Source organism: Vanessa atalanta, chromosome Z (genome assembly GCF_905147765.1).
Source record: "Vanessa atalanta chromosome Z, ilVanAtal1.2, whole genome shotgun sequence".
In the NCBI taxonomy this organism is placed as follows: domain Eukaryota; kingdom Metazoa; phylum Arthropoda; class Insecta; order Lepidoptera; family Nymphalidae; genus Vanessa; species Vanessa atalanta.
In genome coordinates this window covers 4,099,875-4,115,106 of record NC_061902.1, presented here as the reverse complement: position 1 = coordinate 4,115,106, position 15,232 = coordinate 4,099,875, and the positions used below count along the sequence as shown (strand labels likewise).

The 15,232-nt window shown below is 30.3% G+C and overlaps 2 protein-coding genes across 2 annotated transcripts in view; both read left to right on the top strand.

The window, feature by feature from the left end:
- The first annotated feature begins 840 nt into the window (after positions 1-840).
- Positions 841-15,232, top strand: part of LOC125076155 (retinaldehyde-binding protein 1) — a 32,385-nt gene continuing 17,993 nt past the window's right edge. The window contains exon 1 of the mRNA XM_047688142.1: positions 841-931. The gene's annotated coding sequence lies outside the window, so the exon portion shown is untranslated. The remainder of the gene's footprint in view (positions 932-15,232) is intronic.
- LOC125076227 lies at positions 13,985-14,797 on the top strand. Its single transcript, XM_047688290.1, has one exon. It carries the CDS (start codon positions 13,985-13,987, stop codon positions 14,795-14,797), a length of 813 nt encoding a protein of 270 aa, XP_047544246.1.

The following is a 15,232-nucleotide window of genomic DNA, read 5'->3' as shown; positions in this document are numbered from 1 at the left end:
AACTCAAAAAAAAAAATTTATTCCTGAGAATAAAATATAATTTTATCAAATTAATAAGACAAGATCTAATAATATAATAAATATTCTTAAGCAAATCTTTAAATGAGTAGGAACTTGTTGTTGTCCTTGTTTTGAATATGAAATGCGAGGACAATAGACGGAGAATATTTAGATAAAATCATTATATAAAAGTAAAACGATTGAATTGATTTTATATTTATAAATAATTTTAATGAATTAAGTTTAATATTAATTAACTTAGGAACTATATTTTATCGTTCATAAATATATCTTAATTTTTGAGAAGTAATAAAGGAAAGCCCAATCAAAATTCTATTAAAGCGATAAACACGTTCTCATTTACAAAGTACTTTTTCGTAACATTTAATTCTCACATTTAATTTGTTATAATATGTAATTGAAAACCTGTTCCTTTTTTCGCCTAGTCATATTCGGCGTCTCCATTTATTTTCGGTACAAAGGCCTTCAAGCCTATAAATCATGCCATGAATCTAAGTTTTGTTTATGTTTACTTACCGCTTATAATATAATATATGGCATACAGTAAAAACTACATATTAAATGCATTATTCATTTGACTTACAAACAGGAAAGTGTTGGAACTATCTTATTACCAACTTTAAGGTCGTCGTGTGCTTTGAGGTTACATAAATAATAGGAGATAACTATACCTATTATGACAATAATTTCGTATATGTTTACAAGGTATTTTTGACGATTAAATTTTTTGAAAACGTTTTCATATATATCATTAATACGATTATGATCTTGCTTCATGCGTGGTATATTGCACAGTGAGTCGAACAAAAGATAGAAGACCGGTGCGCGGGCGCAGTTAATCCATTGCTCGCTTGTACGTCGTTGAGTGAACTTGCTTTCGGCACTGGATAATATCGTGGTTTTTTTATTTGTAAGTATTTTATTTTATATTAATAGATATCAAGTAGATTTCTTTTTTATCTTATTTTATCAATTCTGCTGGCGTCATAAGATTTTTTTTAATTTTGGTGTATTTGTGTGGTTTTTTTTTCAATTTAACCAAACTCAAAATTTATATAAAATATATATATAGTTAATTTACAGCATAGAACTTTTATTTATGCAATAATAATTTAGCATTAAAGGATTTCTAACGAGAAATTACACAAGCTTTTTTTATTATGCAAATGTCCTGTCTTCCATGTTCCATGTTTTGGCAATATTTTTAATTGGTCAAATTTATGTCATTAACGATGCATATTCTAAAATTTATATAGCTACCACGAATTTTCCTATAATCACTAAAGGCGTTTTCGTATCCATTGCTTTCTTAGTTACTAGAAATATTTATCTATATTTTGATTCGAAAAAAATTTGTTAATTTCTTTTTTTCGGAAAATTTATTCAAAATGTATATAAGAATGTATAAAAAGTGAAAAAATATTTTAATAAAAATCAAAATAAACAACGAATATATATTAAAATAATATCATTAAACAACATATAGAAAATATATTAGCTGTCAATTGTAGCTTCTTAACAAATTAACTCTTCCATTATCGCACGATAAAAAATCTGCGAAAATTTTAATATTCCGAAATAGTTCTATTACGAAAATGAATTTCATATTACATAAGTTCACAAAAATTGTGGATACAGGTACACGAGGTTATGTTAAGTTATGACTGTTCCACATAAACTGAGCTAACGTTGACAAACGACATAATGCTTGTTTAACATATACGTCTTCATATATGAACTAATTTTTAATTTATTTAGAAATACTCTGACCTTTATGGCAGAAATTGTTACTAAATATATTCTGTAAATGTAAGAAATAAGTGAAATTATATTAAATTGGAAGTAATACTCGTAACAATAGCGAATAATAACCCTCTAAAAATAGTCTAAATAAATAAAAAAAAAAATTTTTTATTCAAGTAGCCAGTGCTTAAGATAGCATAAAAACATTTTCATATATTTTTTTTGATAAAAAGTGTTCTTTATTAACACGCGTTTTTCGTATTTATTTTAGCTTTGCATATACATATATAACAAAACTCATAAGAAGGATAAATAGTTATAAATTTCAGTAAAACTTAAAGATTTCCTAATTTTAATTAATTATTTAAATAGTTTTAAAAAAATTCCTAGAGAATATAAGTGCTAATAAGTAATTTTTTATGTGCCTACAATGTCATATACTTATAAATAAAAAAAGAAAAAAAATATATATTCACAAATATTAAGATAACTTTATTAGTTGACTAGTTAAAATCAGATTTAAGTAACACTAAAAGGTTTCTGTAGACGTTTTTATCAGAATCGCTGCTAATGTTAAAAATTTAATTTAAAAGCAATGTGACGAAAAAGATTTGCTTTGATAAGAATTTGTGCGTATATTTTAAGGGAAATTGACTAAGAACATAATATATTCAATTAAAATGCCATTTCAACACTCTAAATGAGTTACTCTTATAAATTAACCCAGTTTTGAAAAACTCATTGCGTAATAGTGGTACAGTTTGTCTTTTATGCCTAAATATTAATTTTTAATGGCGATAATTGCCCTCAAAAGAAGCTTTGCATTTTTATCGTTTTAACAAAGTCAAGACAACTGTTGATGGTACTTCATCGGTAACTTTATGTTAATTTATAACATGTTCAATGTCATAGTGTAGGCTTGTGTTTGTGAGAAAGAGACAACGAACAATTGTACAAGTGTGAGTGGAACTCGAGGGTCCAGGGCTTGCGAAACATATTGAGCAAAATAAAAAATGTTTTATCGTGAAATATAATTTTACATTTAGTTCACTATTTTAATTACCTGTCTCTGCTCTCTGATATTATTATTGGTAACATTGTCGAAGCTTTAAACAAAGCATTAAAACGTGCGTCGATATTCAATGTACGAAATATTATGGAAAATGTATACTGATTATCAGTTAAGGCGTATCCTCAAACTAAGGCAACGAAATAATGTCCACAGCTCTTAGATATCTATATTGTTATACAGCCAAACTGAAAATATTAGTTATCAAAGTTTTATTACGTCAAAGTTGTAGAAGATACTTTTTGTCTTATTTAACTATTTTATCTTTTTTTATTATATTTTTTCGCTGGAAAAACGCATGACGCGTTTCCCCCACATGATGTGGAGGGGTATGTGGAGCTCGCCTATGCTGAAGGCACCGGAATACCCACTAAAAAAAACAGCGGTACCCACTCCGTCTTTACGGGGGGCATCACGGGATCGCTAGCGCATGCTACCGTGACGCCCCGCCGGTTGGCCCACCATGGGCCTCCAAGCTAATAGAGTTCCCGGGGTAGTGAGAACAACTATTTTATCTATACTAATATTATAAATGCGAAAGTAACTCTGTCTGTTACCTCTTCACGCTTAAGCAGCTGAACAGAGCTGGGACGGACGTAGGCTTCTTTCCTAATTCACTCGAGGTGTTAAAAGAACGGCGTGACTGTTTGAGTATAATAAGTAAAATTTATGTATATATCATATCATTTATATTACTATATATAAAATGCTCACTAATTTTGTGTTAAAACTTATTACTTATTATTGATTTTTATATAATCGTATTCAGACAAAAAAAAATATTGATCTGATTTTCACAATACATACGTACCCTTGCCCATTTGCCTGGCCTGGTCCTGACCATTGGCCTGGGCAGGTTTATGTTACCTTGGAGACCCACGTTTCAATAAATTTTCGGTTTGTATAAAGTTTTGATAAAATTATGTCACGTCAGTAGTAAATATTATTTATTTATACGCTTGTACATTGTTTTGTTTTCGTGATTGGATAATACTACACGTTGCGTGTTTAGAGAAATAGAATTTTCAAAATGAAACGTCGTTCATATACGCTCACGCTATCTTACAATCGAACATTGTAACGTCACTTATCGTTAACTATTTAAGACAACGCGAAACTAATAATTTGGTATTGTTTGTGTATCTACTCTATAAATAGTTTTGAAAAGACTTGATATTTTTTATTATTCAATATTTACTATATTGAAAGCATAACATTCATTATTTGTCGTCCCTTACGTAGCCAAATAATGCCCCCTTGTATCTATATATGACTGGGTCACTCACGCTTCAACCCGGAACACAACATACTAGGGAATACTTTACAGCGGTACAATTAGTAATGGAATGTGTATCATCTAACTTCCTATCCAATTTGGCTCGCACAGATCTACCACCAAGTAACTGAGAAGTTGTTCCGAAAATTCCATGACATACATGTTCATATAGTTAATTATCCAAGCTCCAAGGTACTTCTGTGTTAAATTTAACCACAATCCGCAGTTAAGTTAAGTCGTTATAATGTAACAAATTTACAAACAGAGCCAGTTTAGCAGTTATATTATAATTTAATGTTTTCGTTCATATCCATTAATTTTTTTTAAACTTCATCTCATTTTAATGTCCGTCAGACCTACGAACCGGTTTCAATGTAGGAGTTTAAGAATGTTTTGAATAAGCAAATGTATTGAATTCGTTGCTATATTCGATACTTTTGGAAACATACGGAACTGTATAGGCATGAGGCCAGATGCAAGGTGGTATACAAGGCGATTACAAATCAAAGCATATGATTAAACGATAACAGGTTTGTCAATACGTTAATTGTATTTAGAATTGTTTAATCACTGATTTTTGTAAATATTGGTAATTGTGTCAAATGTGATTATTATTGATTAGATTAGTATGAGAAAATCTTTGTAAAGTTGATTTTCCATGAGCGATTCTATACGCTATTTATAATGACATTTGTCAGCTGTATATATATACGTGCAGACAGCCCTCAATCAGGCCTATAACGTCTAGATTGAAACCGCAATTGATATGTTACCTCGTACTGTCATTGACCACATTTTAACAAAACGTCTGTTGCGGTCAATAGTAAACCTAACTATACTAATAATAATATAAAGAGGAATTTTTTATTGGATCACGCTAACTTAGGATCTACAATTCCTAATAATAAAAATTGTAGCATTAGATACATAGTCTACAGCCTGTTTTAACCGAAGAAGGAATAAATACAAACAATCGTAAGATTCACGTATTCGCTGCGATTCGCTACTAGTTCTGCTATATTGTACTCTACAAACATTTTTTGATAATTAAATATTTATTTATATTAAAATAGCATTCGCAATAAATACTTATATTCACTTTTTTAAAAAAAAACTTTCAAAGTCCTGATACTAGTTTCGTTGATGTTTAGAACACTACTTTTCGCGAATCTGTTATGATATCATAGATATTTTAAAAACTGTGGACTGTGAATGATATTGTGTCAATTGGATGTAAAATGGTTTCTTTTTCCTTATTTTTCTTGTGGTTAATTAATATCATAAATTGCTCTTTCACGGCCAAACCACTGAATCAAATCTTGAACTCCAAGGAAAGATATATCCTTAAAAATAAGCGAATCTGCGGGGGACGATTATTAGGCTATAGGTTTTTTTACACGCTACGACTGACGTAGTGAGCGTTTCAGTAACGTTTACGTGCGTGATTTATTATTATTATTATTATAACACACAAAAACTTATCTAGTATACACTACGCACACACAAGGGAGTCAGAGATCGTCATGACGCTTGCCGTCAGGCTACGGCAAGCATCTTGACGATCATATGAGTCGGTATTTCCCCCAAGATAATGTTGTTTCAAATCAAAAATATATTTACAACAATAAGTCGATTCGATTTTCCTTGATAGTATTTAAATATGTATTATTTTTAGATTTTGTAATTTAACTTTATGGATAAAGCTGATGTCAAAAGACAACATATTATGCGGTCGGCGAGAAAAAGAAACCAATAATGAATAATTAATAATAATAATAACCAATAATTCTCTTTTCCTTTTTTCACTTTACGTGTCCTTTATAACAAATTATATTTAACTTTGAGCTATACTAAATATTATAAAATTTATATCACAATGAGCTACAAATACCCCACTCGATAACAACGAGTAACTTTAAGTATCATTCTAAGAGGAGAAGATATTTCTGCTATTATATAATTAAGTTCGAAGGCTCAATACCTACTTCAGTTGTTATCTACACGCATAAAGGTTGAGTGATTGTTAGTAATGTAAAGTTTAATTATATTAAACGATAAACGATGAACAAACACGATCAAAGTCATGCATACTACAAATAAGTTTATAAAGAAAAAAAAAAACTTACTGTCTAAGTATTCGCTTTTTTTTATATTTTTGATAGGTTATTTATTATTTAAATTTTGGGTTTTCCTTAATAAGTAATTCAAAATAAAACAAGTGAATTATTGAAGTAAAAATATAACGCAATAACAAATAAGTAAATACGTTATTAACTTTTTTTTTAAATTATAGAGCCTGAACGTAAATACTTTTTATAATTAATGATGTTTTTTTCACGTAGTAGTAATTATATTTTAATCATAACAAATTATAATTATCAGTTACCCGTCCCGGTCCGGTATAATAAGGGTCTACACAATATGTTTACATTGAAAGACTATCATATAATACAACGAACATTCAATTTATTGAGCCTTATGTTTACCGGGAAGAAAGAACAACTCATCAACTCTCATATACATAAGTAGTCCAAGTCAGCTTAAACCCTACGTCATGCATCCGCTCTTTTTCTATGGGATTCGTAGACTTCCCGAAACTTGTTTACGTATACGTTTCATGCTTAATTGAAAATTGAACAAATTTTGAAAACTGTATTTGAGCTGGTAACTGGCTATATAGGCCGAGTTTTACGATCGCCGGTTAATTTCCTACAATTGTAAAAAAAAAAAATACGTTTGAAATAGCGGAAAGATAGCGATTCCAAATTCAAAAAATATAATTAAATAGCTAGCCAATAAGAAATAACAAGAGTGATATATTTATTTTAATAGAGCTGATATTTTTCATATAACCTACGACCTACACGCGTTCGACCGTTGCACCGCCGGTGAGCTATTGACGTTCATGTGTTGCTTAACATGGCAGTGTCTATTACTAAGTCAAGGCATTGAAACTTGCTTATAAACATTATAATATTAGCAGGATATTACAGGGTACGGGTTCTCGAATATCCTGAAGTACGCGTGTTCTAATTAAATCTGTTGTAAGACTTACTACGCGGTCGTTATGTTAACAAAACTGACGTGTCGAACGATTTGAAAACTAAGACGAAAATCAGATGATATCTAAATGTCACTTACATTGTTGCCGAAGTCGCCCATTAGATAGAACAAATGAATCGAAGATTGTGGGTTCAAATATGAAAAGAACAACAGAATTATTATTTGAGCCTTTGATAATTCATTTTGCGGTCGGTCAGGATATCTGCATGTGTCAGATGAAATTCTGTCAAATCCTCTGCCTCTATAATAATGAGCCTTAGCCCAAAAGAGCGACATTTACTTAAAGTTTTATAATTTCCACGATTATCAATAGGAAATAACCGACACTATTGAAGAAACTATAATTATAAATTTAAACAGTTTCTTTGAGATTATTCGAACTGTAATTTTATTCGCTGATCGTGAAATTGTTTAGTTGAGGAATATTATTTTGAAATATGTTAACCAAATCAGTCGATCAGCTGTTAATAAATAATGAAAAAAGTTAAATAAAATCCTCGTTTTGGAGAACTGTGAATATTAGATAAATAATCATAATATTAATTATCACTTGATTCATTCAATATAAAATTATCTGTACAATGATTATCTGATTTTTAGATACGTCTATTTTATACATACGTCTCATGAAAATTCTTTGAAAATTAATTTTCTTTAGATTTTTCTATTACATAATAAAAAACATAAACATTAAACACTATTTTATTACAAACCACATATGTATTTTGATATAATGTTCTCCTGGCTGACTTCGGCCATGGCCTATTTGAAAACAAACTATAGAGAATATTGTGTACGATTGTATGTACAGTGAATACACAGATACTAATAATTCCTTGGAACTGTAAATCCGATACAACCGAAAACCACTTTCCAATGTACTCCCAATTTCCTTATTCTGGGCTACTATCAAACTTTCTGAGCTATCGATAATTAAATGTATTTTTGTCAGGTATAACCTAATAACCTGACAAAAGACATTTAATTAAACACTGCTGGGTCTTATAAAAGGTGGGTAGAAGTTGTGACGAAGATACACATTTTTTCAACGAAAACAATAAACAATAGACGTCAAAGTATCTTGATTGAATGTCTCGGTTCCTTAGCAAAAATATATAGTGGAATAGTTTAAAGTATATGTATGTCTTGTCCAAGTTAGCTTTCGTCTTCCCGAAAACTGTTAATCAATCCTTCGTAAATAACGATAGTGAAAAGAGACTGGTTTCATATAAAAATGATTTTGATAATTGTATTTAAGCTTTATAAATATATTGACGATAAACGTGGAGTTTATGCTTGTTGACTTCCAGGCAGGAGACATAACATACATATATAACATAATAAACATAAGCTCCTCTCCCTTTGAGGAGAAGGTTTGGAGCATATTCCACCACGCTGCTCCAATGCGGGTTGGCGGAATACACATGTGGCTGAATTTCGTTGAAATTAGACACATGCAGGTTTCCTCACGATGTTTTCCTTCACCGCCGAGCACGAGATGAATTATAAACACAAATTAAGCACATGAAATTTCAGTGGTGCCTGCCTGGGTTTGAACCCGAAATCATCGGTTAAGATGCACGCCTTCTAACCACTGGGCCATCTCGGCTCATACATATATAATTGTATTTAACTAACATGACTGTATTTTAAGATGTTGAAAATGAGTAACTACTGAGTTTCTTGCTGGTTCATCTCGGTAGAATCTACATTCCGAACCGGTGGTAGCTTTACTTTAAATAGTTTGTTAAAGGACGATTCAAAAGTGCTTGTAAAAGCCTACTTTAATAAAGTATATTTTGATTTGATTTGATTTGCTGATAACTTGCTATATAGTATGCGTATTATACGATTGTCGATCAATTTACTGCCAAGTAAATGCTCTATGTATTTCGTTGTGAGGATGAATGATTGGCAATAATTGGCGCGAGGGCATTACTTGAGTTTCACGGTTAGCAGTTCATTGAAAATGTTTTCTATTTCGTATAATTATAAAATTATAAGCATTTTAATAAATGTCCTGCATAAATAAAAATCAAGAAATTGTTAAATACTGATCGAAAATTTATTGCATTTAATTATACATTGAACAAATAAATAAACATTATATATTTTTTCCATTATTAATAGAACACATTCGAAAACTTGAATATCTTACGTTTAAAATATAAATACTACTGGCAACATTTTTTTTTATAAATTTATTAAAAAATGATGTTTAAAAATAATTTATATACGATGTTACGGTCAAATGAACTGCGTGGTAGTTTCCATTCGAATTGCTTCAATAACAAGGGCGGACATGTTTAGATATAATATGATATCCTTACCGCTTTTGCGTCATCCAAGAGCGTTAATTATTAAATTCTATATCGATATAACAAGTTACATGTGATTATTAAACATACACTGTGGTTATGAGACAAATTGTTAATCTTGAAATTATCAGATAGCTTAGCGGAAAATCCTAATCATAGAATAGTATAAACGTAAACTTATTATAACCATGTTGATATAAATCAAACCATACCCAATAAAACCTATAACTTGCGTGTTATAAATTTTTACAAACAAACACAAAATTAATAACAATTTTATTAAATTTTTTTTTTTAATTATGTTGTTTGTTGTTATTCAAGTAAATTTAAAACTGTTGTTACAACCTCTTTGCTCTAAAAAGTTGTATAGTTTGATTACCTTATCATGATTATAGTATCTATTACCGATTAAAGTTATTGCACTCCAACTTTGTGTATTTGATATTCGTTCATAGAGAAGTTTGCAATTATATATAATAACAAACTCTTTGCTAATATGGACTTATTTTCTTAAATAAAGCGCAATAAAAAAAAATAATTTCGCAACAAAAACACATTAAACGTAACATAAAAATTTTCTTGAAATCTTAAACGATCTTATTTAACACAACAGTCATAAATACATTATCTCTATCTCTTTCTCACTAATTTACACAAACACACACATTAACGTTCAAATACATGTAATTCTATAAAATGAATTCTACTTGTTATTGTATTATTTTTTCTTTTACCAAAATTATGTAATCTTTAGGTATATCTGTAAAAATAGAATTTTAAATGCTGTTGATTACAAATAAATTTAAACTTCAAACATAATTAGATAAGTCATTTTTTTATAATAAATAATTACTTAAACTATAAAGAATCAGCATATCAAATGTCAAATTAACCATCTATCAGGATTATAAGGTATTATAAAGCTGTGTTTATAACGGCACTTAATTCATTTTTGTCGATGTTTAAAAGTATATAATAATATGATTATTTTACAAATGACGTATACAGAAGAGTTTGTTTCTATTATGTCCGTTTGTATATTCGATTGGTTCAAATATTTAAAGTGGACTTGGTATATTTTTGTTTCTGCACGTGCGTACCACGTAGTATTCAGACGTAGAAAGACTCATAAAAGCTTAGGAAACTTCTATTTCATAATAAACAAGTTAATTGAAATTTTATCTCGTTATTTTCCCTAAACTTCTATATGACCTATTCACCAGTCTCGCTACTTAGTTTCCCTGTTAAAAGCCGTTTTACATCGAATGCTTGATACAAATTGCGTACTTGAAATATCATTCGATTCATATCGACTTAAGCATGAAGTTTTAATGCCGTTTACTGCGAACGAAAACGTGTTCCGTGTGACGTCATATCGCCTTGTTTACTAGTCATCGTATTATTGTGATGAATTTTTACTTGCATAATTTTATTTTAATTAACGTTAGATAATGACCGCCATGAGTAGCAATGTCTCTTTTATTTTTGATTGTAAACCAACTAGTATCCAATACAACTTGTTAAAATATACACGGCAACTTTCATAATGACCACACGGTGCCTAAGTTTATATGTCGGACAGCAACACCATTTTATAGCCTAATATAAAACCAATAAGATCGAAAAGTGACGCGCGATTGTCAGTACATACCAACATTTATTCCTGCTACGTCGTATCAACCCTATCAATGGCGTCACTGAACCGAACTTAAGTACGGTACCGGTTTGTTTTAGTTTTATGTTTTGATTGGCTTACGTGAGACTTATTTTGGTATCAAACGTTAGTCCGTTAAACTATGTCGTATTTTTTCCGAAAATAAATAATCATAAAATATATAAAGGATACTAAAATCATATATTAAATGAAACTAATATTATAAATATTGGAAATCACGTGGAAAGGTGTAATTACTGAGTTTCTTGCTGGATGTTTCCGGTGGAATGTACTTTCCAAATCGGTGGTAGCTCTACATATAAGTAATTCAACATTGTATAATGGCGATTAAAAGTGCTTTTATGAGTATACTTGAGTAGAGAATATTTTGATTTAATATAATATTAATACATACAGTCAAGGATACAGAAAATTACACACCTAACATCTGCCCGTCCGACACACAGGTGAACGTCCGGTAAAATGTAAGTCGCAAAAGGGATATCGTTTTAATTATTTGAAAACCAACCTAAATATAAATACCATTCGTAATTATGTTGCACTTGCTTGTAATCTACTTAACGAGCTAGGAATTAGGATATTGTTAATTTAGTATTGCGTTGTAATTTAAACTTTGTTCCTATATAAGTTAAAATCGTCTATTATTATTTTTTATAAATTCTGTATGTAATTGATATCGAAATTAATTAAATTTTTCATTGTGTCTATCTCATGAGTTCCCATGCAAAGTACTTTATTAATAAAAAACTCTATAAAAAAATTATTTTTTACATTTTAAGAATTAAAACTTCTAGAAATTTTCCCACGTTAGGTACGTGATTTTTTGATTCACTCATTAAGATGTTTTTTGTACCATTAGTAAATGCTTTGTTATACTAAATAAATATAGCCTTTATTTATAATAGAATAGATGTGTCTTTGTAATAATTGCTTGATAAAAACCACTTAATCAATCTAAACAAAACTCATATAAGATGCAGCGTGTTTTATAATAGTTATATATATATGTCGGAGGAGCAGGATGCCGAAGAATTGGGTTCGGGGATTGATCCGACATATGGAAAACTATTTGGCCGTGAAATGGAGATATTCACAAAATAAAACGTATTTAATATCGTCTAATCACTGTATTAATTGATTCAATAATCGTACACCACAAAAATATCAAGAGATTACAATAATTCATCTCGATTAAGAGCAAATGGATTTGCAAGTAACCATCGTATTCGAGTCGCTTGTCAAAACATAACGGCTCGCGTTGCCATGACACTTACAACTCCATTCGGGGTGACCCGCTCTTAAGAGTAAATCAGCCATCAAACATAATTGCCAACTACTCGATTCATTAATTATCCAAATCAACAACCAAAGTGACCACGCTCCGTTATATATTATAAAATTAGGAAAAGCAAAGATTCAGATTCTTATCCGTTTTCCTTCGCCGTCGAACACGAGACTAATTATAAACAGATACCAGACATGATATGTGTCATGGCATCGCATTTACTGGAATAAAAATCTACTAGATTTAAAGAAATACTTTTGCTTTCGTATAATAGAATTGTCTACGGGGTATAATTCAAAAGATGCGTTATTTTGTTACTTAATATGAATATAGAGACAAAAATTTAAAAAATACATACGACAATTTTACACTACTTCTACTTTGAGGCTTTAAACCAAAAACAATTTAAATACAAAATTTATTAGTAACTTACACATAAATAAATAAAAATGATGTTCTAAGAAGTATTTAATCGTAATAATATTTATTTTTTTTAAATGTTATGATTATGGGACGATAGATGAACTTAAAAAATCGCTTATAGTATCATTTTGAAGAGCCGTAGATATGCAAAAAATAAAAAGGATTCTTGATTACAATTTAATCAATTGTTGCGATTTAACAAATAATTAATTTTAAAGCGTTGAAACAAGTTACTGGCCGGTTCGAGAACGGTTGTATAAAAAAAACAACAAATGAAAACCGTGCAAACCTACTGCGAAATACGTTGGTCTTTATTTTGTGTTTTAATAAAAAGTATTTAATAACTTTAAATCAGTGTAAAATGCGTTAAATAAAAATAAATACTTTGGCATGTCTGTGGCAGTAGTTTCATAGAAATGGGATTGATTTCATAGGAATGAAGAGATAACTGTCATATTCTTGAAGTTATCTCTGTCTCAGCTGAAGGCGTACGAGTTTTTTTGCTCCGCAACGATCTCACATTTTCAAGTACAACATTCCCTTTCCAACTTCCGAGTTTTCATTTGTCATGTCAATTAACAAGAGCCAAGGACTAAATTTGGACAAAGTCGGATTTTATTTGCCGAGCCCCATATTTTCAAACGGTCAACTATACATTGCAATGTCTCGATTCCGTTCTGAAAACTTACTTAAGATTCAAACTGACAACAACTCGCAGCATGGTATCACCAATGGAGAAGGACCGTTCACCAAGAACGAGATTTTAGAATAAGTACAATGCTCAGAGTTCATTGCATTGACCATTTATGAGATACCATACCATACCATACCATTTATATTATTACTTTAAATTAAAATGCAATGTTATAGTTGTAAATTGTGATGGTTTATTACAAACAATATTAAAGTAAATTGTTATCGACAAACTGCAATCCTAACTGAACTAAGTACACTACTTGGTACTAAAAGTTAAATTTAAAAAAAGGTTTCATAAATTTCGCGCCAAATGTAGATGAGCGACATCACAATGAAATGAAACCAAAACAAAACCCGTCATAGGTTTCGAAATTCCTAAAAATCTGAATGAAAACCATTGATTAGTCGCTCAGCTATGAGTTTCACAAAGCCGTCGGAAACCGGCAAACGCGAAGGTCTACGTACACTCGTCATGTATGCTGTGATTATTTTTCTCTTGTCCGCTGGAAATATTTCGTGTCTTACTTGCAAAGAGGTTGTTGTTGTTTCAAAAAATACTAATGTAACGTTAAAAGATTTGGAGAAATTATCTTCAAAGGAAATCGTCAATTGTTTATCGCATTTAGGAAGAGTGAAGCTAAATAATTCACAAGCAGGATTCATTTGGAATTCAATTATTGATTTCTATAAAGATATATCGAATATTCCCAATGAAGTATTATCGTTATTAAGATGGATCACAATAGCTATAAAACCAAAAGATTACCAAAATTTGACGTTGAGTAATCTCGACGTCATCACAAATTTCGGTTTAGATTATGGTTTGAGTAAAGAACAACTTTCGGCAATAGCAGACCGAGTCCGTGAAGACAAAGAGCCAGAGGATTACACGTTTTACGATTTATCAGCCCTCAGACAGATTTTGTGTGTTTTCGAAGGTGATGAAATAGAGAGAATTCATCCTAAGGCGTATAAAGAAGCCGCTGTGCTAATTGGGAAATTAAAACATTGTAACTATGATGTTTTCGAAGGTTTCGCTAAATTAGCACTCGATAAAGACGCCTTTGGTTCACCAGATTATTGGAAAATAGATACAATATGCATTTTGGGTGGTGTAGCAAAATATCTCCCAGAAGAGGTTACGTTGAAACTAAAAGGGAAGCTAGGGGATGATTTTCTAAAAGAAACCGATAAACATATTACCCGAGAAGAAGATTGTGATGATTAGGTTGAGCGGATAGCTTGTGATTCTTATGTTGCCAGTAATTTAATCACAGTAATGTAGTGTCGATCAAGACAACACGTTTAGCTGCCCTTGGGAAAAACCTGTAACAGGCGGAATTAGTTATTATTATTATTATATTAAGGGGACTACATGAGCTAAATGCAAGTTTTATAATGCAAAAAAGTACATGATCCAATGCAGTAAACCAAATGAAAAAAATATATGATAATCTTCAGGATACATGCTAAGTATTTGTTATTTTGAAAACATGATGTAATTAATTTGGTACGATAGAAAAAAATCACAAAGTTACCTCTAAAAAGATCTTTTAATCAATAATAACTATACTTATATACGTTCCATAATTCTGGTTTTTTGTCAGATTATTCTACAAGCAATATACTATTTAACCTGGGTGTCACTTTTTTAGTAAAATCA